Source organism: Perna viridis, chromosome 3 (genome assembly GCF_037379345.1).
Source record: "Perna viridis isolate PV_CMFRI_1.1 ecotype Kerala chromosome 3, ASM3737934v1, whole genome shotgun sequence".
In the NCBI taxonomy this organism is placed as follows: domain Eukaryota; kingdom Metazoa; phylum Mollusca; class Bivalvia; order Mytilida; family Mytilidae; genus Perna; species Perna viridis.
The window spans coordinates 38,834,032-38,852,602 of NC_142447.1; the positions used below are offsets into that span (position 1 = coordinate 38,834,032).

General features: G+C 33.7%; 1 protein-coding gene across 2 annotated transcripts in view; it reads right to left on the reverse strand.

The window, feature by feature from the left end:
• The window catches only part of LOC148622187 (thrombospondin type-1 domain-containing protein 4-like), a 37,898-nt gene that overhangs the window by 6,035 nt on the left and 13,292 nt on the right, over positions 1-18,571 (reverse strand). For both annotated transcript variants that reach the window (XM_088571823.1, XM_088571822.1), the window contains exons 3-11: positions 9,638-9,762; positions 5,349-5,406; positions 4,794-4,896; positions 4,420-4,550; positions 3,927-4,131; positions 3,331-3,503; positions 1,552-2,404; positions 707-830; positions 197-401 (exon numbers count right to left, since the gene is read on the reverse strand). In XM_088571823.1, the coding sequence (XP_088427949.1) occupies positions 197-401; positions 707-830; positions 1,552-2,404; positions 3,331-3,503; positions 3,927-4,131; positions 4,420-4,550; positions 4,794-4,896; positions 5,349-5,406; positions 9,638-9,762 (1,977 nt within the window). The remainder of the gene's footprint in view (positions 1-196; positions 402-706; positions 831-1,551; positions 2,405-3,330; positions 3,504-3,926; positions 4,132-4,419; positions 4,551-4,793; positions 4,897-5,348; positions 5,407-9,637; positions 9,763-18,571) is intronic.

Below are 18,571 nucleotides of genomic sequence, written 5' to 3' on the forward strand. Positions count from 1 at the left end.
GCTTCTTGATACGTTTCCGATAATTCGTATTTTATTTGCATTCAAATGCCATGTATTCATGTGTAAACGGACGATTTCGGCGAAAGCGATTTCTGTTAAAAAAAAAAAAGTGCGCGATTTATGAATGCGTCACGAATTGGATTGTTCGCACTGAATGCTAATTACGCGGTGAATGTTCAACTTGGGTAATACTAACCTCACTCCAGTTCCCAACGGTCCATGTGAAACAATCTCGTTGTTTACAGGTCCTAAACGTATCTGGAGGATCTAACCCAGAACATTCCTCCAGAATTGTCTCCAAGAACAGAGAATCAGCTACCTCCTTAAGACATGAAATATTTCTTTTCTGTACTCCCTCATCACATGTTGTACTACAGTCAGTCCAAGGTGACGCTTCCCAGCTATAAATGGAATTAAAATAGTAGCAACTTGTAGATTTTTACAAGAAAGTTTAGTGTCGAATCTTAGCCACAGTTACGAAAAGTATAGACTAGTTGTACTTGTCCATTACAATATTTAAATCAAGAAGAAATATACACGAATAATTGTGTTAATCTTTTTTCATTTCTTTCCACTTTTTGTTCTTTCTGGGCTTTGTTTGCCTTAATCACACGATAATTACTATGCTACATTCATACCAAGTTTTGTAATACTTCTTATACGTGTATGCATCACAATACAAGAGTGGTCACTAGCAATAACGTACCTTGCAGGACAATTGTGAGTATTACATTCTTGGGCATTCTCGTTTGGTCTAGGTAGTCTCTCACAATATGCACCAGGGACTTCTTTGTCATTAGTATAACATTTTACAATAGGATACCTGACACCTGAAAGTTTGACATGAAAAGTGAAAGTTGTTGCACTGCTACAATGTTCAAAATTCAAAGTATTTTTTAACAATCATTGGCCCACAGAGACGATGACAAAACAATACAAAACAATATTTATGATTAAATGCAAAGATATATGTATAAGGACAATTTAAGACACACAATAACATGGGTTTTTGTACAATTTTATCATTACAACAACAAATGATCATTCCTTTGACAGTGTACTTTGTCAGACAGTGAGACCAGGGTTGCAGAGAAACTACACGTTGTTTTCCAACATATAGAAGCAACTAGTTATCATGGTAGTAGGGTTTATATAAGAAAAATTCAAAATACCGGTAGTTTTTTTTGTTTTTGTTTTGATTTAGTCCAAATATTGAACAAAAAAATGCAAAGTAAGTTATAAGCACTTTCCACTTGCACATACTCAACTACTAGAAATCTGCAAACTTAATAACCTGTCATCGGGACATGGTATTGTCTCTTGTGTTCAGTGTATAACCTATAATTTTCAAAAGATTCTCCAAGTAAAATATGCAGTCAATGACCCGAAAAAGTTAATGCAATATTCCTAGCACAGACATTATTCCGTTTTTCCTATTTATATTGTGAAAATCTTCATACTGCATGTTTGTTATTATTTAACGAGATATTAATAAGAATTAAGCTCATGATTGAACTCCATATTTACATACTACAAATTGAAGTTACATACCCGATCCACATGTCTTGTTACAAGCTGTATATCCCGTAATTTTCCAGTTATATACTGCGGCTACAGTCTGAGGGTCGATTGGTTCTGACACAACAATCGGAACTCTACCGTTATCACCCAAGGCAGCATTCCCCCTGTGCATTGGATCATTCTGACCATGTCCATTTATACCCGAATGATGCATTTTATCCTTCATTTTGTTCATGAAGGGAAAACTCTGAGTATATGCCGGCATTTGCTTTTTTCGGTTTGGAATGTGATTTCCTCCAGATAATGAGGATATGTAGTAGCTCTTCTCCCTTCTTTCTCCCGGCCTATCCCTGTCGACATGTCTACTTTCACTTTCTTCAATAACAACACTGGCATCATACCTATGTGTGGGTGGTAATACCCTGTTCTGCTGCCGGTTTCGTTGATAATCACCCTGTCTATGACCATTATTCTGTGTCCTTTGGATTTGTTGTCTGTCAGTCGGTCTGTTTCTGTTGTGAGTATGTCTATTGGTATTATCTCGCTGTCTATTTATATTGTATCTATTCGGAATTCTAGTTGACTGCCCCCTGTTTCTATTTCCTAATACAATACTATAATAATCTGGGTTGACACTATCGTGGTTTCTATGGTTACGACGTCGATCGTGTCTATTTCTTTGATATCCGGTAGTAGTATGTGTATATCCATTGTTGATATAATTGTCTGTTTGTGAATATCTGTTGTTATCTCTGCTTAGTTGTAGTGAGTTAGCTCTATCAGTGGTACCAAATGGCAAACTTTGATATTTCAGCATTCCATTTCGGTCTGTTGGATATCCAAATTTATATAGGATGCCAGTATTTCGGCCAAAGTATAAGAGCTATAAATTGAACCAAGCAAGCATAGTGAGATTAATGCCTTTTTTGCTATGTGATATGACAGTTTTATTATTCCATTAACGAAATTCACTACCACGTCAATATCAATCTGTAGTTGAACTCAAAAGAACTATTACAATGTAATTTAATAACGATATTTATGAGTTCTCTGTTTTTGTTCATAAAAGCATTTCTAAACCGTTTGTTTTATACTATCGTGATTTTGTACAATTCTTAGATAGTGATATTCCGATACTAGTAGTATGTTTAAACACTAACCAAATTCGGGGACTTTATATAGAACTCCCTGCCAAAGTGTTATTTATACTTAAAGAAAATTTAACTAAAACGTCGTTTTACAGACACTTTTTACATCTACCTGCAGACAAATCTACTTCATGTAATTGATTAATTGATGTTGGTTTTCCATTTTGTCATAAATTCAACAATAACTTTTCATTGCATATCAACGTTTTACTTTTAAGTTAAAGCATTTAGGAAAAAGTGGATAATTCGTAGGAAAACGTACGAACTTTAAATGTTACATAGAATTATTCAATTCAAAACACCAACATGACTCGGATATTAGTAACTCCTTAAATTAGCTCACTCTGTCAAGCGACGGGCAATAAATGACCGAAAGCATTTATAACTTCTGCCAATTCGAAAGCTTCTGGGCGATTAAATTTGCTATAAACTTAGGTTAAACATATAAAAAGCATCACCAGAGGTTATAAATGTCCATAGTTCCTTTCGCACATTAGTGTTTATCTATATTTCTTTTGGCTCTATGTAAAATAACCCATGTAGTTATGCTTATTGATTGTCAAAGGAAATATAAACGAACTAATGTTTTGTCCGATATTTACATCATTTCTATAAATTTGAATTAAAATGTCAATCAAAATGAAAAAAAAAATCTTATTACCATAACTTCAAGGTCTTCACTGGTCGGACCATCAGCAAATAAACATTCACCTGGGCAATGTTTAGATGCACGGTTCCTGTAGGTAAAAGTTGTTCCCGCAGCCTCGTATTTTCCTGGTGATGACAGTCGTCTGCGGCCATTTATTATGTATTTTCCCGTCTTCAATTTCAGAGCTGTGAAAACAATCATCTATTATAATTTCAAAGCTGACGGTTTTCTTAAGATTTTTTAAAGTAGATAACTTAAATGAGATTCTGGTTGATTCAAACGACTTTTCAAAACATGATACTTATCTAGATTTGGCAGAAGAAATATCAAATTACTGCAGATGAATATAATGTCATATCAGGGACAAATCGATCTTTCAAGATACAAATAAGTACTAGTACATACATGTAAATAAAGCTGAGGAATCATTAATTTAATTTTTTTCGTAAATAGTAACCAATTTCAATCTCAAAGAACAACATATTTGCCTTTGTAATTATATAATGAAAAAATTGTGAGAATGCAATAAAGATGAAATAGATGTATATTGGGACGCTTTAATTTAAAGTATGAACAAATTAAAAGCATCCTAATTTACAATATTGTACCTAAATAGTTCCGTCCAGCCCGAAGCTGAGTGACATTAATAGACGTGGCTCCAGATGGAATGATCGTGATAAGGTTGTATCCATACTTTAATTGGTCGTCTTCAAACACGTCCTGTACAGTTTTACAAGAACGTCCGTCCCCATCGCACACACCACACACATCCTTCACTGCTTTAGATCCAACGATACTATCACAACCAAATTTCTACAAATGGTATTAGACGAATTGAGTAAGCATCAACGATCCTCTATAATGCTATCATCAGAATCGTCTAAAAGATCGCATGTCACTATTTTTCTTCAAGCCTTCAGATAATAGAAATATCTTAAATATACAAAATAAAAGGCTCTTCGATCCATATAATTAGTGAAGAATTACCCTGGAAGGATTTGAGGAAAAACGTAGTTCATTAAAGCACTATTAATGATTTTTAAGTTGTGGAAACAAAGGTTGACATTTAGATTGTGGTTGTTAGTTTTACCTTTATCTTACCTTGCAAACTCCTTCAACACAGACCGAAGATTCGTCCTTGGTACATATCGTCCCATTGACAATAGGATCTGGAAAGCTATTATAAAATCCTTGTCCTGATGCTTTACAGGTTAATTCACATCTTGCGGAATCTGGATTTTTGTAAAAAAAAGTTTTGAGTTTTAATTATATATCTATTACTAAAAAATGTTGTTGAGAAAATTTACCAATGCGGTGGTTTTGATAAGTACGAATTATAAAAATCACTTAAAATGCAAATTAGTCTTTATGTAAAAGGAAATTAAATGTGACATGTGTTCATCATATACTTTCTCTTTATACAAACTTCCCGGCATAGAAACAAGCATTGAAAGTGTATAATATGGATTACCTACGTAAAAGATAAGGCAACCAACGGAATCGTTTGCCCCCTACTACGTCTTCATTGTGTTTGGAACAAAGTTGTTCTCGCAGATTCTCCTGTCCAGGGTAACATTTCTGTAAATGAAACACGAATTTTCAAAATGTAAAAAACAATATCTACAGATATTTATTATTTAAGAAATGACGACCAGATGAATTGAACCCCGTTTGTTTTCTTAATAGGTAATTTATACAAAAGTACCTGACCTTGTCAAACTTGTTTACATGGCACTGAGGGGGTGTATTTTCCAATTTGAATATGAGAACTGTACTTTATAGTATATCAATATTGCTTTGTCATATTATACACACAGTTCAATGGGTACCAGCCTCTGTCAAAATACTATTACTCTGGATATAATCGCTGTTATCAGTCGTCCGTGATCTATTAAATGCATGTCTTGAAATCAAATGAAAACATCTTTCAAGTGTAATAACCACAGACACAACACAGCCGGATATTTGTGTTTTTGTCCATTAATCATTATAACTACCAATGAAATGGCCTATTAACCATTCATATTTACCTGGGTATTGCATACTTTGAACTGATGTTTCTTCCCATGACATTTATTTGAATAGGCCCTGTAAAAAGAAAAAGACGGAATCTGGGTTTACTTATGTAATATTCCATGTTTCTCATTCAATGCAAACCAAACTGGCATAAAATATTTTACTTTATTACGTAGATAGCATGGGGAAATTTAATCATTTCCTCAAAGCACAAGAAATACAAGCAAACATTTTTTTTATAACAAAACTTGACCAAGAACGTGTTTTATTTGCGTTTTTTATATTTCATTTATGCAATTGCATTAGCATTTCTTCTTTTATGACACGCTGTTTAGCCTGTGTTTACATATCTTAGTTCAATGAGAGTTCAAAAGATGTCAAAAGTTAAAGTAAAGACTTGAAACTATTTATCAAACGCTATCTCAATACCACAGAAATACCAGACACCTCAGTTAAAAAGTTATGTGTGGTAGTCGTGCATATTAAGTGCATCTTTATTTACGTTAATTAATATCAGCATGTGCTTCCGATTATTCGTGTCTTTGAAGATTATTTTAGTGATGCATTATCTGGTTAATTGTCAATGCATGTCATGTAAAGTTACGGTATCTATTTTGTTCCTGTGAAATAATGGCGATTTTATTATTTCAGTTATTGTTACCAAAAGAGATATCACCGAAAATCTCATTAATTGAACAATATCTGGTTGCAGTAACAGTTAGGTTTTACCCTGCCAGACAAAGTATAAAATTACATATAGCTTTCATACTTTACGTCTCAGGTCCTAGATTTGGAGAGAAAGGACAAAAAAAAAAAACGGATGTTTTTTTACTCCATTGGATAAAAAGTTTTTAATTATGAAGATTAATCCATGATTTTATGATAAAAATATTTATCTTCATTCAAGGAATATTCAGTCATCATCAAAGCAAAGACAGATATAAAACCTAAAACCCAAACTACATCGACCAAAAAAAAAAGATACCAGCGAACAAGCTAAGGAGGAATAATGAAACATCTGTCTCAACTACAAAAAAAACACTTCAATAGAAAAAAATCAAAGTTGAACACAAATTCAAATACAAAGAATTGTGGAGGTATTTCATACTGTCGTATGGATTTCCGGAAGTAGGTAATGAGGTTTTTGTTTGTTGTTGGGGTTTAACGTCCGAGCAACAATATTTCAGCTATATTCAGACAATGAACATGAAATGGATGATAAAATGAACATGAAATGATAAAAGAAAGGATGGGTCACAAGGATAATAGGGTCGACAAATTTTGATTCCCACTAGAAAAAGGGGGGATGGGTAAGGTCGGGCAATTTAGCCTCCTGTGGCGGAGCGCAAAGGTTCCTACTCCTATCGAATACCACAGCAGGGTTCTTTAACGTGCGAGGAACATGGCATCTTTCCCAACACGGTGCACCACTATGGTTTGCGGTCAGGTTTTCCGTATTATAGCCTGACAACCCCAGCATGTAACATGCCAGGGGTACCCCATTCCACCTCCTGGGGCACACATCCCAGTTGCTCTGTAGGCAGAGCGCCTAGCCCCCGGCTAGGTTTCTGAGCACTGTTTAGTCGCCTTTTACGACAAGCTTAGCGCTGCTGCAGGCCTATTCTTTTGACACCCGGACCTGCACGGGGTAGGTAATGAGGTTAATATAATTTTATTAAACTGCTATTGGATAACAACATCGTTTAAAATCACTGGGTATCAAGTGAATAAAGAGTCTTAAAGGATATGAAACACTCTTTTTGTACATATAAAAACACGTCAAGAACGTTTAAATCGAAACAAACGAAAAGTTCCAGTTTTAGCTTCTTCTCTGATGTTACGTTGGTTAATCAAATTTGAGACAGAATTCATTGAGGTACATGTATATGTCTAAATCATTGTGTGACTCGTGAGAACCTGTTTTCTTCTGTGTGTTTAGTTTATGGGATTTAACCCATGTCTTCAAGTATCCTGATTTCTAATTTCGTGTATTTAAAAGTAGTAAATTATAGTTAGATTTCAACAGCTGGTGTGTTTCAATTAAGATACTCAATCACAATCGCATTATGATATGTATTAACTTTGATGAGGCGTAGTAGATTTTGTAGATTCTAATTTTCTCTGGAATGTTTGTAGAGAATGATTTCGTGGTAAAGACATCATAAGAGGTCTGTAGAAGCAATTCTGATTTTGGAACGGAAGCCTACTCTTTGTCTCTTTGAATAATTGGAAAACAAAGTGAGAAAAATGATCGCGTTATGTAACTTTAGGAAATCTCTATGATCATTGAGTTTTGTCATTACTTTTTAATCAAACCAGATCTCCTTCTTCGTATACAGGTGCAAATGTTTTCAAATAACACAACATGTTCTATAATCATTTTATTGGCGAACGTTTTCTGTTTTCTGCACGTATTATGTCATAGAGGTTTCTATTTTGGAAGTGTGTGGATTCAATTTTCAAATTAGGCGTTGCAGCTTCTGTCAGTGTTTGTTTAAATATTCGTTAATTTCTTAAACGGATGAACACTTCTTGAGTACGAATAATAATTATGATGCACAGGATTCACTGGAGAATGATAATGCATGACACATAAGAGAAAACATTTCGAGCGGTTATCCTGCTCAGAGTTTATTGTTACAGTAGGTAATCCGAACGACCCAAAATAATAGGGTTACAAATAGCCAAGTTCTAGGTTACATACACTAATTCAATCAATGAGCTTTTAAAACGCACGCAAAAAGTCATACACAAGGTTTAGTGCACTTGGGTTATGATGTTGTGTAAAAAGTGCACATCAAATATGCACAAGTGAGCTTGTGTTTGGCAGGGAATTATATAAAATGGCCACTGTGACTTGCTGAATTAAATATTTTTATGAGTTCTGCATGAAGACACCTCTTTGTAAAAATTAGGAGAATTCCCATACTATTTTTGGCTCATTGTCTTGTAGGGGCTGATGTCGCTGTTTGTAGCCTTTAGTTAAATTCATCATCTGAACATACACTAACAGAAATTTGCAATTGACCAATCGGATATCATTATTCGGAGTCTTCGATACTAACTTCAATCTGGAATCTCTAAACACGATTACAAAAAAAAACCAAAAAAAAAAAAAACAAAAAAAAACATTCCGACTAACATTATGTCGCCGACCATTTTATTAGTGAGATTGGCCTGATATATATTTTTTTTAAAACAATAATTGTTCCATTTTTTTGGTAAAAAGCTTTTACTCATCCAATGAAAGAAATAAAAAAAAAATAAATGATTATATCTTTTCCCATTACTTTACAAGGCAGATTTACAAATAAAAATATTGATTTCGGTTGGGGCTGAAATAAATATGCTCATCTGACATTATCCCCCCTGTAGCATGAAAATGGTCGATGCCTTAGCATGCGCTTTTCGGGGTTTCTTAGACGGGTAAAAGTGAAAAAAAAAACTAATAACTATTTCGAAATCCGTACATAAAAAATCTGTCAAAATTTTTGTTCTGCTGATTAAACAGGACCGTCACATTAAAAACGTATTTAATGTAATTTAAAATAAAAACCAGAAATGCTGAAAAAAAAAAAAGAATCAGTGGTATTTATGAAAGTTTAAAAACTTATCTTTGTGTTTCATGGACCAACAACAGTAAACATTCCTAATTTTTTTCAACCATAGAAACAATACATCCTATTAAACAATTTATTTGACAGGGGTATTTTGAATGCCAATTTATCGCAATTTATCATCGAGAGAATTCTTAGACGATTATTTCTTATAACAGCACCTTTAGTGTTAATTCTATTGCAAATGGGCTAATAGCCATCATAATAAACGCCAAAAAAAATCTCAATTACTAATAAATACACGATTATCGATTAATAACATTTCTGTTATTGTCTGCGAACACTGCACTAAAAATCCCTTATTTGCATATGGCTTATTTGAACCAAGCAGCTCTACAGATTAGGTATTAGGGATTCTATGCCCTGGAGGTGGGAGGACAACTATTACGGTATCAAAGTTGTTACTGGTATCAATTTTATAACATGTACTTAATATTTCTTCTTTTATGAAATTTTATGAAATTAGATCCTCTATACTGCTAAGTATGATATGATCAAACCAAATCCGTCATATATAATACTTTACAACGTATCCACTTTATTAAGACCTGCTGTGAGAAAGAACAGGAATAAAAATCAGTGTCTTAGAAAATTTTACCTCTGTTATTTGGACTTTAGGAGCAACAGGTTTACGAACGCAGAAGAGGATAATAATTCCAGTATACCACGGTAAATAAATATCTTACCTCATCCGCCGATCTATACATTTTCTCTCCCTATAGGCTGCACCTGTCCCACACTGAGCGGTACACGGTGTCCATTCGGTCCATGCACTCCAGTCTAAGTGATTATGACGGCGATGCCTAGTTTTCTGAAAAAGAAAAAAAAACCGAATTATTGATAAATGTGGACTATTAGAAGTATGATTTCAACAGTTAGAAGTATCTAAAATGGTTCCCTAAATATCAATTTCCTAGATTAATATATTAAGTCATTAATTCTTACTTTTAACTGATTTTTTTACTTTTCGGAAACTAAAATTTTGCAACTTAAGAAGTGTGACAACTTAAATCTTAAGGCACAAACAACTATGTGATAGACTTATGATACTGACTTTGACACTACGAAATGATTCTTTTGTTAAATCATACTATTGCACAGTAAATCACGGAACGATTCGTTTGTTAAATCAATTAAAAGAATTATGCAATAGAAGAAAAAAGCATCCGTACTCTAACAAGAAATTTCCATGGTAAAAAGAACTTACGATGATGACTTTGAAAACTAACTTGTAGTAACCAGGAAGTAAAACATATGTTTAAAAGTCAATATATTTATAATGAAAACTTCATGCAGGTTCATTCTGAAGAGAGTTGCCCTTTACAGATGTGTTTGTTCTACATCGATGATGCGAGGAACAGGATAAAGTTATTGAAACCATTACGCGAATTATGGTCTTTGTTAACACATTGTATAATCCGAGGTAACACACTGCCGTATGAGCATTATACTTTTCACTGAAAAAATATTGTCGCTTCTTTTGTATGGCTAAAAATAGTAGTAGCAGTGTTTTTATATGTCTTTGATTTATTTTTTTTTTGGGGGGTGGGGGGTTTATTACGGACGCAAATGTAAAATGATCCCCGCAAGGTCTCTACATTTATAAGATTCGGGGGAGATTTCGATTTAAAGGTAAAATATAGACTCGTGTAACTACATGTGAACTCTTCAGTTTGCGTCTCTCCAAAAGTGATTAGACCAGAGCGTCAACGCTGAAGCAATCCAACTTCTAGAAGGACACACTCCACAATCGTTAAAATTACTGGCAACTTTAGATACTAACATATTCCTCGACAGGGTCGGTCGTGCGAGATCCCTCAGTAAGAATAGTAAAGACTGTAAAACACTAAATCATCACTTGATGCATTTGTTCAGTGTGCGCCAAAATTTCACGTGCTGCTGTTTGCTATAGAAATGATTGACGATGCATACAGTTAAAGAAACCGTTGATATTGAACAATAAATATCATATGTGAAGTTAATTTGTGGGAATAACAATTGTATTCATATATTGAGCACAGATTATGTAAAATATTATGTAATGCACTATGAGAAGTATTTTCTTATGAAAATTACTTAGATGTTGCTGTCTGCTTTGGTTATCCATGAAAACTACCTGTTTAATAACGGAAAATTGACCTAAGGGAAAGATTCACGCGAGATGACGACTTGGAAAGAAGCCTGACTTAGAGCACCGTAAAGTTTCTTACACTATTCAGTGGAAAAAAAAGTACCCGTCTTTAAAAATATAAGGCAGTGAGTGAAATAATACAATGAAAATCTACCACCCTGTGTAAATTAACTTATTGGGTATAAAGACCAGATTTGCGATAGAATGAGCTATTAATAGTTTTATTGGAATATTCAGCCAATGAGAAATAAAGGGACAGATATCTCTCTCAAAATGCACAATTTTCTAATATTCTATCGAAAGCTTCTACAATTTCTTCAGAAAGGTAGATCAAATGTCATTTAAGGAAGGAGGTAGACCCATGGAAAGGGACATAACTCTTGAAATCAGTTATATATTTGTTCCACATTCAATTGATTTCACCAAAGCCTATCAAGCTTTCATTTGAAACAGAATGAAATCAGTCCAAGTTACTTTGATGCTTACATGAAATTGATGTAAAATGCTGAATACAAACATTCCGATGATTTGTAAGAGTTGTGTCCCTTATCCCAGGTCTACCTCCTTAATATCGTCCCTGACTCTTAAAAAAGATTTGTACTTAACTGCCCACACAGTTTTTATCTGGTATGTATCCCAAATTATTTTTGTAATGAATTCTGTGTTAATTGAATAAAGAGAGAATCTGAGCATGATGTAATGATTCTTCTGTCGTCCTTTTAGATCAGAGTGATTTAGAGAGTCCCCTTTTAAACAAACACCTTGTCGTGGAGTGCAGCCAAATTGCTTAAAGTATCTATGTTTATCGAAATTAAGTTTTCGACACATATTGTAACTGTCTTTGTGTATACTAAAATACCAATCCTGCAAATATTGTAAATGTTTGTATGCTGTGCGTGTGTTTGTAAAAATAACCTCTGATCAGCAGCATTAGAAGTACTTTTAACCAAAAATATTGAAACAGAATGCCAAATCCAATAGTGATTGATGATTGATTGTTGGGGTTGAACGCCATATTTCAGCTATATTCAGGCGAATCCAACACCGATAAGTTTTATATAAAGTTTTTAAATGGAGCCCAATAATTGTAGCTACCATGTTTGATACACGGAATGAAGTTTCAATGTTTATGGAGATTCGAATTTTGTGCTACAGATTAATAATCTGTGATATATGTAGTTTGGGTCAGACACGTACTAGGCTTCTGAAAGTGAAACACATGTTCAATACCAAGTTTTCAAATTATACGAGGGAATCCAAGTTCTTGCTAGTTAAGACCGAAATCGGAATTGACTAACAGTCGCCCGAGCAGGGATGAGTAAAGTATAGTAAAGCCTGTTTACAACCCTTCCAAAGTAATCTAGTGACATATACAGATTTCCGTCAAGAAAGTCAGCCGAATCAATGTATTTTCTTTAAATTTTCAATTAAAAATCATAGCCTGCTTTCTTTTTGGACCAATGTATATCTGTGTGGGTGTATGTTCGGTGTGTCGATTTTTTATTTGGTCGCAGTGATCGATTTATTGAGCAGGGCATACTTCCCTGGATGTACATGTAAACAAGGGGATGATCGGAACTATCAAGTCCTTCCCTTTTCTTGGTTCCCTATTAGCATTTTGTATTTAGTATTTATTATGTTTAAACACGATGAAGGGATGTTTCAGTGCAATTTAGTTTACAGAGTATACATGCATTTTGTATTTATTTATGTAACTCTCACTATCTTAGATTCAACTTAGGAACGCTTAATTTTTTTTCTGAGTTTTCAAGGCTTAAGTATTGTCAAGATTTAGACTAGACGCACTCAGTCGCATCTAGACCACTATATTTAGAAGAACTTCGACAAACGCTGATGGCCTGAATTTGTTCAAAAGAAACGTGATGTTTCGTGATTTTTCAACATGCAATTTCTGTGCACAAATGAGACATTTCAATTTAAAAGTTTTGTGCTTCAGAGTATAAAGAGTTATATAGTATTTATTATTCAACTTCTGAAACACGAAGCCACGAGGAAGTCATCACATCTACTCTAGAGTGCCTTTGAATTTTTAAGACTTTGCTTCATTTCATGTCGGAATGTTTATAATCACCAGTTTCAAGAAGTGTTTGCACATTTTAATTACTATTACGACGAAATAGGAATTTGTTTGAATTATTTTCTTGAAACATTTTTTTAAAGTTAAAGGAACTTATTAATATAGACTTACCATTTGGTAAGAAACTACTTATTGACAGGGAACATATAAATACTGTAACATTGTAGAAACAGCGCCCTCTATCACACACATAGTATACAATGCATTTCTATGATTTTGGTTATATATTGGTTTATATATGTCAAAGGTATTGAACTTCCATATGTGCATGAATTTTAGGAGAAGAATAGTTCATATCCAAAAAGGCGTTCATAGAACCGGGTAAAATTGCAGATGCTTTTCTTTTTTTTTTTAAATGATGGAGTCTGACAAAGTAGATAATCACTAGTGTGTCAGTGCAACGTGACACACCATTGGTCTCAACCACCAGTGTACATGTATGACATGAATTCGTGGGAATGATTTTTAAAACGTTTTATTATTACATATTATGTAACATTTAAGGGTTCAGTCAGTGGATTGTGTTCTTACGCCTCCTTGATTGTGGTTTCAGCGATCAATCTTTGTTTAATTTGAATGTTGTCAACTTGAAGAATATATGAACCTGAGACAACTTACACATTTTACTGAGTCAGACACAGTCTGAAGAGGACATAGCACGGTTGCTTCGAATAAGTAATGATAAAAATATGATTGCTTAACATTGACGCATGCCCGCCACAAATTGATTTTATAGCCGAAAGAATCTTAGTGTGATGAAAATCGTAGCGAGTAGCGTTTTATAGAAAGACATAAAATGATATACAAACATGAATATGTTGCATAAAAATAGTTGTAATGTAAAATTCGTAGTATGTCTTGTTCCCCATGCAGTCTCAGTTGCAATGCAGTTACTATCCGTCTACCCTAATAACACTGTTAACAAAACACTCACCACAGACGTTTTAATTAAATTACATGGGTTTAAAAAGCAGTCTTTGTAAGAATCATGCAAATTCTGTAATATGCAATACACCCCAAAAAAGACAGCGGTTATATTAAAAGCTACATGTCACTTTCTTTTTACTATAACATTTAAACCAAACAAAATATCAAAAATAAAAATATGTCGGCTTTTCAGCAATTTTGCATGATTTTATCTGGAGGGCTACTTAATAAGCACCATCTGTACTGGTACGGAAGCAATGTGACGTTTAAGCATATTTGACATTCGTGGAACATTTTGTTGGGTTGTGAGAACAATACTTCTATATAAAACAATCGATTTTCAGTAAGATTAACGCTTTGGTAAAACGACAGTGAACATCCTTTATATTTTGGTTTGGTTAATCAGATTTTATGTCATAATTACAGATTATTATCAAGATTCATGATTTTATTGTTATACTCAGTCATAGTAGGTATAGAAGATAACGAACATGGTGCATAACACACACGCACACACACATATATATATATATATAGATAAAAGAACAACACATACACACTTTCAGGAAAGATAACATGCTCCATACGATCATGATTTTCTGAACATTTTTTTCGCAAGCAAAGATTAAAGCATCTGTGAAGTTAAACATAGAGATTGACTGATTGATTATTGGGGTTTAACGCCCGAGCAAACGATACAGAGAGACAATGATCTCCGCAATAAGTTGATGCTTTTAGTGTCGAGTAAGTTTGTATGCTATTAAGTTACAAAGGTTACATATTCTTCAGTTGTGTAAAAAAAAATTACCGGAGGCATAGAACTTCATTTATTGACACAACGAATACAAAATAGTAAACAGCATGTAATTAACGTTCGAATATTAACCTGAATTTGATCAAAGTTGCCAATACATTATAAAATACGAAAGTGCGCCAATACGGGATTTAGCCGTCCAATACGGCCTTTATCCGTCCAATACGTCATATTGGCCTAGGCTGTCAAATTTAGTAGATAAAACTATTCCAATTAATTTAAGTATAAGCAAATTAACTTACAGTTAAATAATGTTTATCTTATTTCATTTAATTATCAATTATTTAATAATTTATTTAAGTAATGTCAATTTATTGATATTGAATTTCCAAATAAATAAAGAATATGAAGATAGCATGCTTGCAATAAGTACTTTGATAATAATTTCATTAGTTTAATCCGATCATATGCATTTACACTCATTAAATTTATTTAAAAAATATCATATTTCATTTTTGAACTCAATTTTTGTTTTTTTTTTCTTTTCTTTATTAGTCCCTGAATTGTATGTGTATTTATACATGAAAAATAAAATTATGTATTTTGAATAGTATCATTTTAAAATGAAAGTTTTATCAAGAAAAATCATAACTTGAAAAGTATTCAAATATTTTCAATTTACAGCTTAAAGAGAAGAAAAAAAAATGATAAAAATTGATTTTACAATTGTTTTGTCTTAATCATTGTAACAGCACCTCATTTTGTTTTTACAACAAAAATATATAAAAAAAACCATTTCGCCTTTTTAACCTTATTTGCACCTATAGTTCACAGCTAAGGCGAAATGGGAACACACCAATATAATAACGTATTGGACTAGATAGTCAACAAAGGTATAATTGCGCAGGGTTTTCCATATTGGCTGGGTTATTGGTCCTAGTGATCTTGGACTAATATGACTAGCCTCGGACCAATAACTAAGCCAATATGGAAAACCTTACGCAATAATACAATAATAGTTACCTTTCTATATCAATATTATCACTTGTCATCTTCATACGGATATCATGATTCAGTATATGCATGTACTATTAGACCACCACGTTTCAGCGACTCGTAGGGTGCTAAAGAGTAATCAAGAGAACCAAGATTCTAGCGGAAGTCAAAAGAATGTAACCCAAGGACAAAGACCAGATATGGAAAACGGACAAATGCAACACAGAACTTAAAATAACCACAACAACACATACAAAGTAACAAAAGTAATTGAGCAACTCAGACACCACTAAAAACTGAGAGCATGGACCAGGTGCACCGGTAGGGTACGCGTCCTCTGCTTTTCTAGAAACATCCGCCGAGTTGCTTATAAAAAGTCAAGTTTTGGAAGACAAAAGAGAAAATGAAAACTATGACACTTTGAACAAATCGGTTTTCATGGTGCAAATGGATACACAGTAACGATCCACGAGTTCATGATGACGATCATAAAACGTCTATAGTGATTACTTCAATCTTGTAGCAGCACAACCCTGTTCCAGAAGCCTAACTCTAAGAAGTCTAGCGAGATACAAAAAGTCTGCGGTGGCATAACGTATGAGTTGTGATATAAAAACACCATACGCAAGTGCTGAAGGGATGCTGCTACAGGTGAAAAGAAAATTGACAATACGGAATGGAAAGTTAGCGTACTTGTCGTATAGTTTGGTACATAGTTTTCCTTTACCATCGATTTCTAAGTGTAGGTCAAGATATGAGGCTGACTTCACTGTGTCTGTAGTATCCTTTAGTGTTCTTTGGGGTAGATGCGATGTATCAAATCCCCGAAACTAGGATTGTTTAACGATAATACGTCATTTAAATAGCGAAAACTGAGATTAAAGGATCTAACTAAACGATGTTCCTTCTTTTGGATCAGATCAGCAATAACGTCAGCCTCATAAGAGTGAAGGAATAGGTCTGCAAGTACAGGAACACAGTTAGTTTCCATTTGAATGCCGATCGTTTGTTGAAAAACGCGTCCATCAAACTGGACAAATATGTTGTCGATAAAAAATTCCAGCATTTGGAAAACATCGTCTTCGGTATATTTGGAAGATGATTCGGAATTATATTTTTACAAAGTACGAGAAATCTCTACCAAGAACTACATGTTTGTATCTAGGTGTACCGTCTTTTTTTGAGTAACAACTGAATTAATACCACTACGGGAGTAACAAGTGTCGTGGTTGGACTGAAGAACCTATTTGACAGTTTTGAAAGAGGTTTAGTGGTAAATCTTGCAGATCCAGTTATGTAACGTTGTTTGTATGGATTCTTGTGGAGTCTGGGAATCCAGTACATAGACGGTAGATCACAATCATCGTCTTCGACAGAGAGACCAAAAGAGGATAGCACAGAATTATGGTTTTCCACTATCTCTTCTTTCGGGAGTGCAGTGGCAGTATCGGTCTCATTACTACTATTATTTTCTACGTCTACCTCTTATGATAAACATTGGATGTCATACGTTCTGTTTTGGGCCTTGTCTGCTGGTACGACAACATATTTGTTATGTATAGTAGACAGTGTTTTTGCTACATCGTTAACAAATGTTATAAATGAGACAAAAACAAAGAGTAAGTCCAGTACTAAGTGTTATAAGATATTCTACCATGTGGTAAAAGTAACAATGACAGTAATAATAAGTAATTATTTAGCCTTCTGTCACAACTAAGGTGTTGTAATTTGTACAGGGTCACACGAGTAAGATTGATGGAAGCAAATTATGCAGTCGTTTATATACACCTATAGTACCCTATAGCCAGACGGAATTATAATCCCACAATCTATTGAATGCTATAACAAGACGGATCGGAATGATATCAACATTAAAATAGTAAATTGTAAAAAAAATAAAATAACATGGGGTGTGTGAATTATGTAAAATTACCTTACGGCTTTACAAAGAATAGTGACGAGATGGTCCCAAAATATGATGTTAAGTTTGTGACACGGTTGTTGACAATAGAATACCGTAGGGAAAAACATACACAGTGCTTACTTTTCGAAAGTTCACTGAAGAACTATTAACAGACGTTATAACTACTAATATTAACAGGTGTGTTTATTTACAATGATTTCACATTACTCGAATGAAATATCTAGTGAGATTAACCTCGATATTAATAAATCTTATTTTCGTTATTTATATTCAGTATTCAGCTGTTAATTATAGCTTTCTGCTTTACATCCAAACATCATATTCAAGCTGTACGTAAATTTACCCAATAAACACAAAGTTATTAAAATCAAGTGTTGATAGTTCTATTGAATTATTACGGGAAACGGCCTTTTAAATTGGGAATTTTTATTTGAACAAATGGGTTTCCAGAATTCCGTATCATTTAACGTAAAAAGACTTTCTCGTGGATTGTTTACGGATAGGCAAAAGGAAAAGAGATGCGTTAATGCTAACAGGCTCTTGGTATTCGACTTAATAACAAATAAAGAATTATTAAAGACACATCCTTGTCAGAGACAAAATATGGACAATATCTGATACTATCGGCAAAGATTAAGTTGAATTGAGGTGACGCATGGATAACTTGCCCTTAGAATTTTTAGCAGATTCTATTGATTTCAAAAAGCAAGAAATTACATGTGCTAAGGTTTTGCTTGTGACAAGCGTTTTCAAGAAATTGTATAAATATAGACATAGTACGGTGTGTATA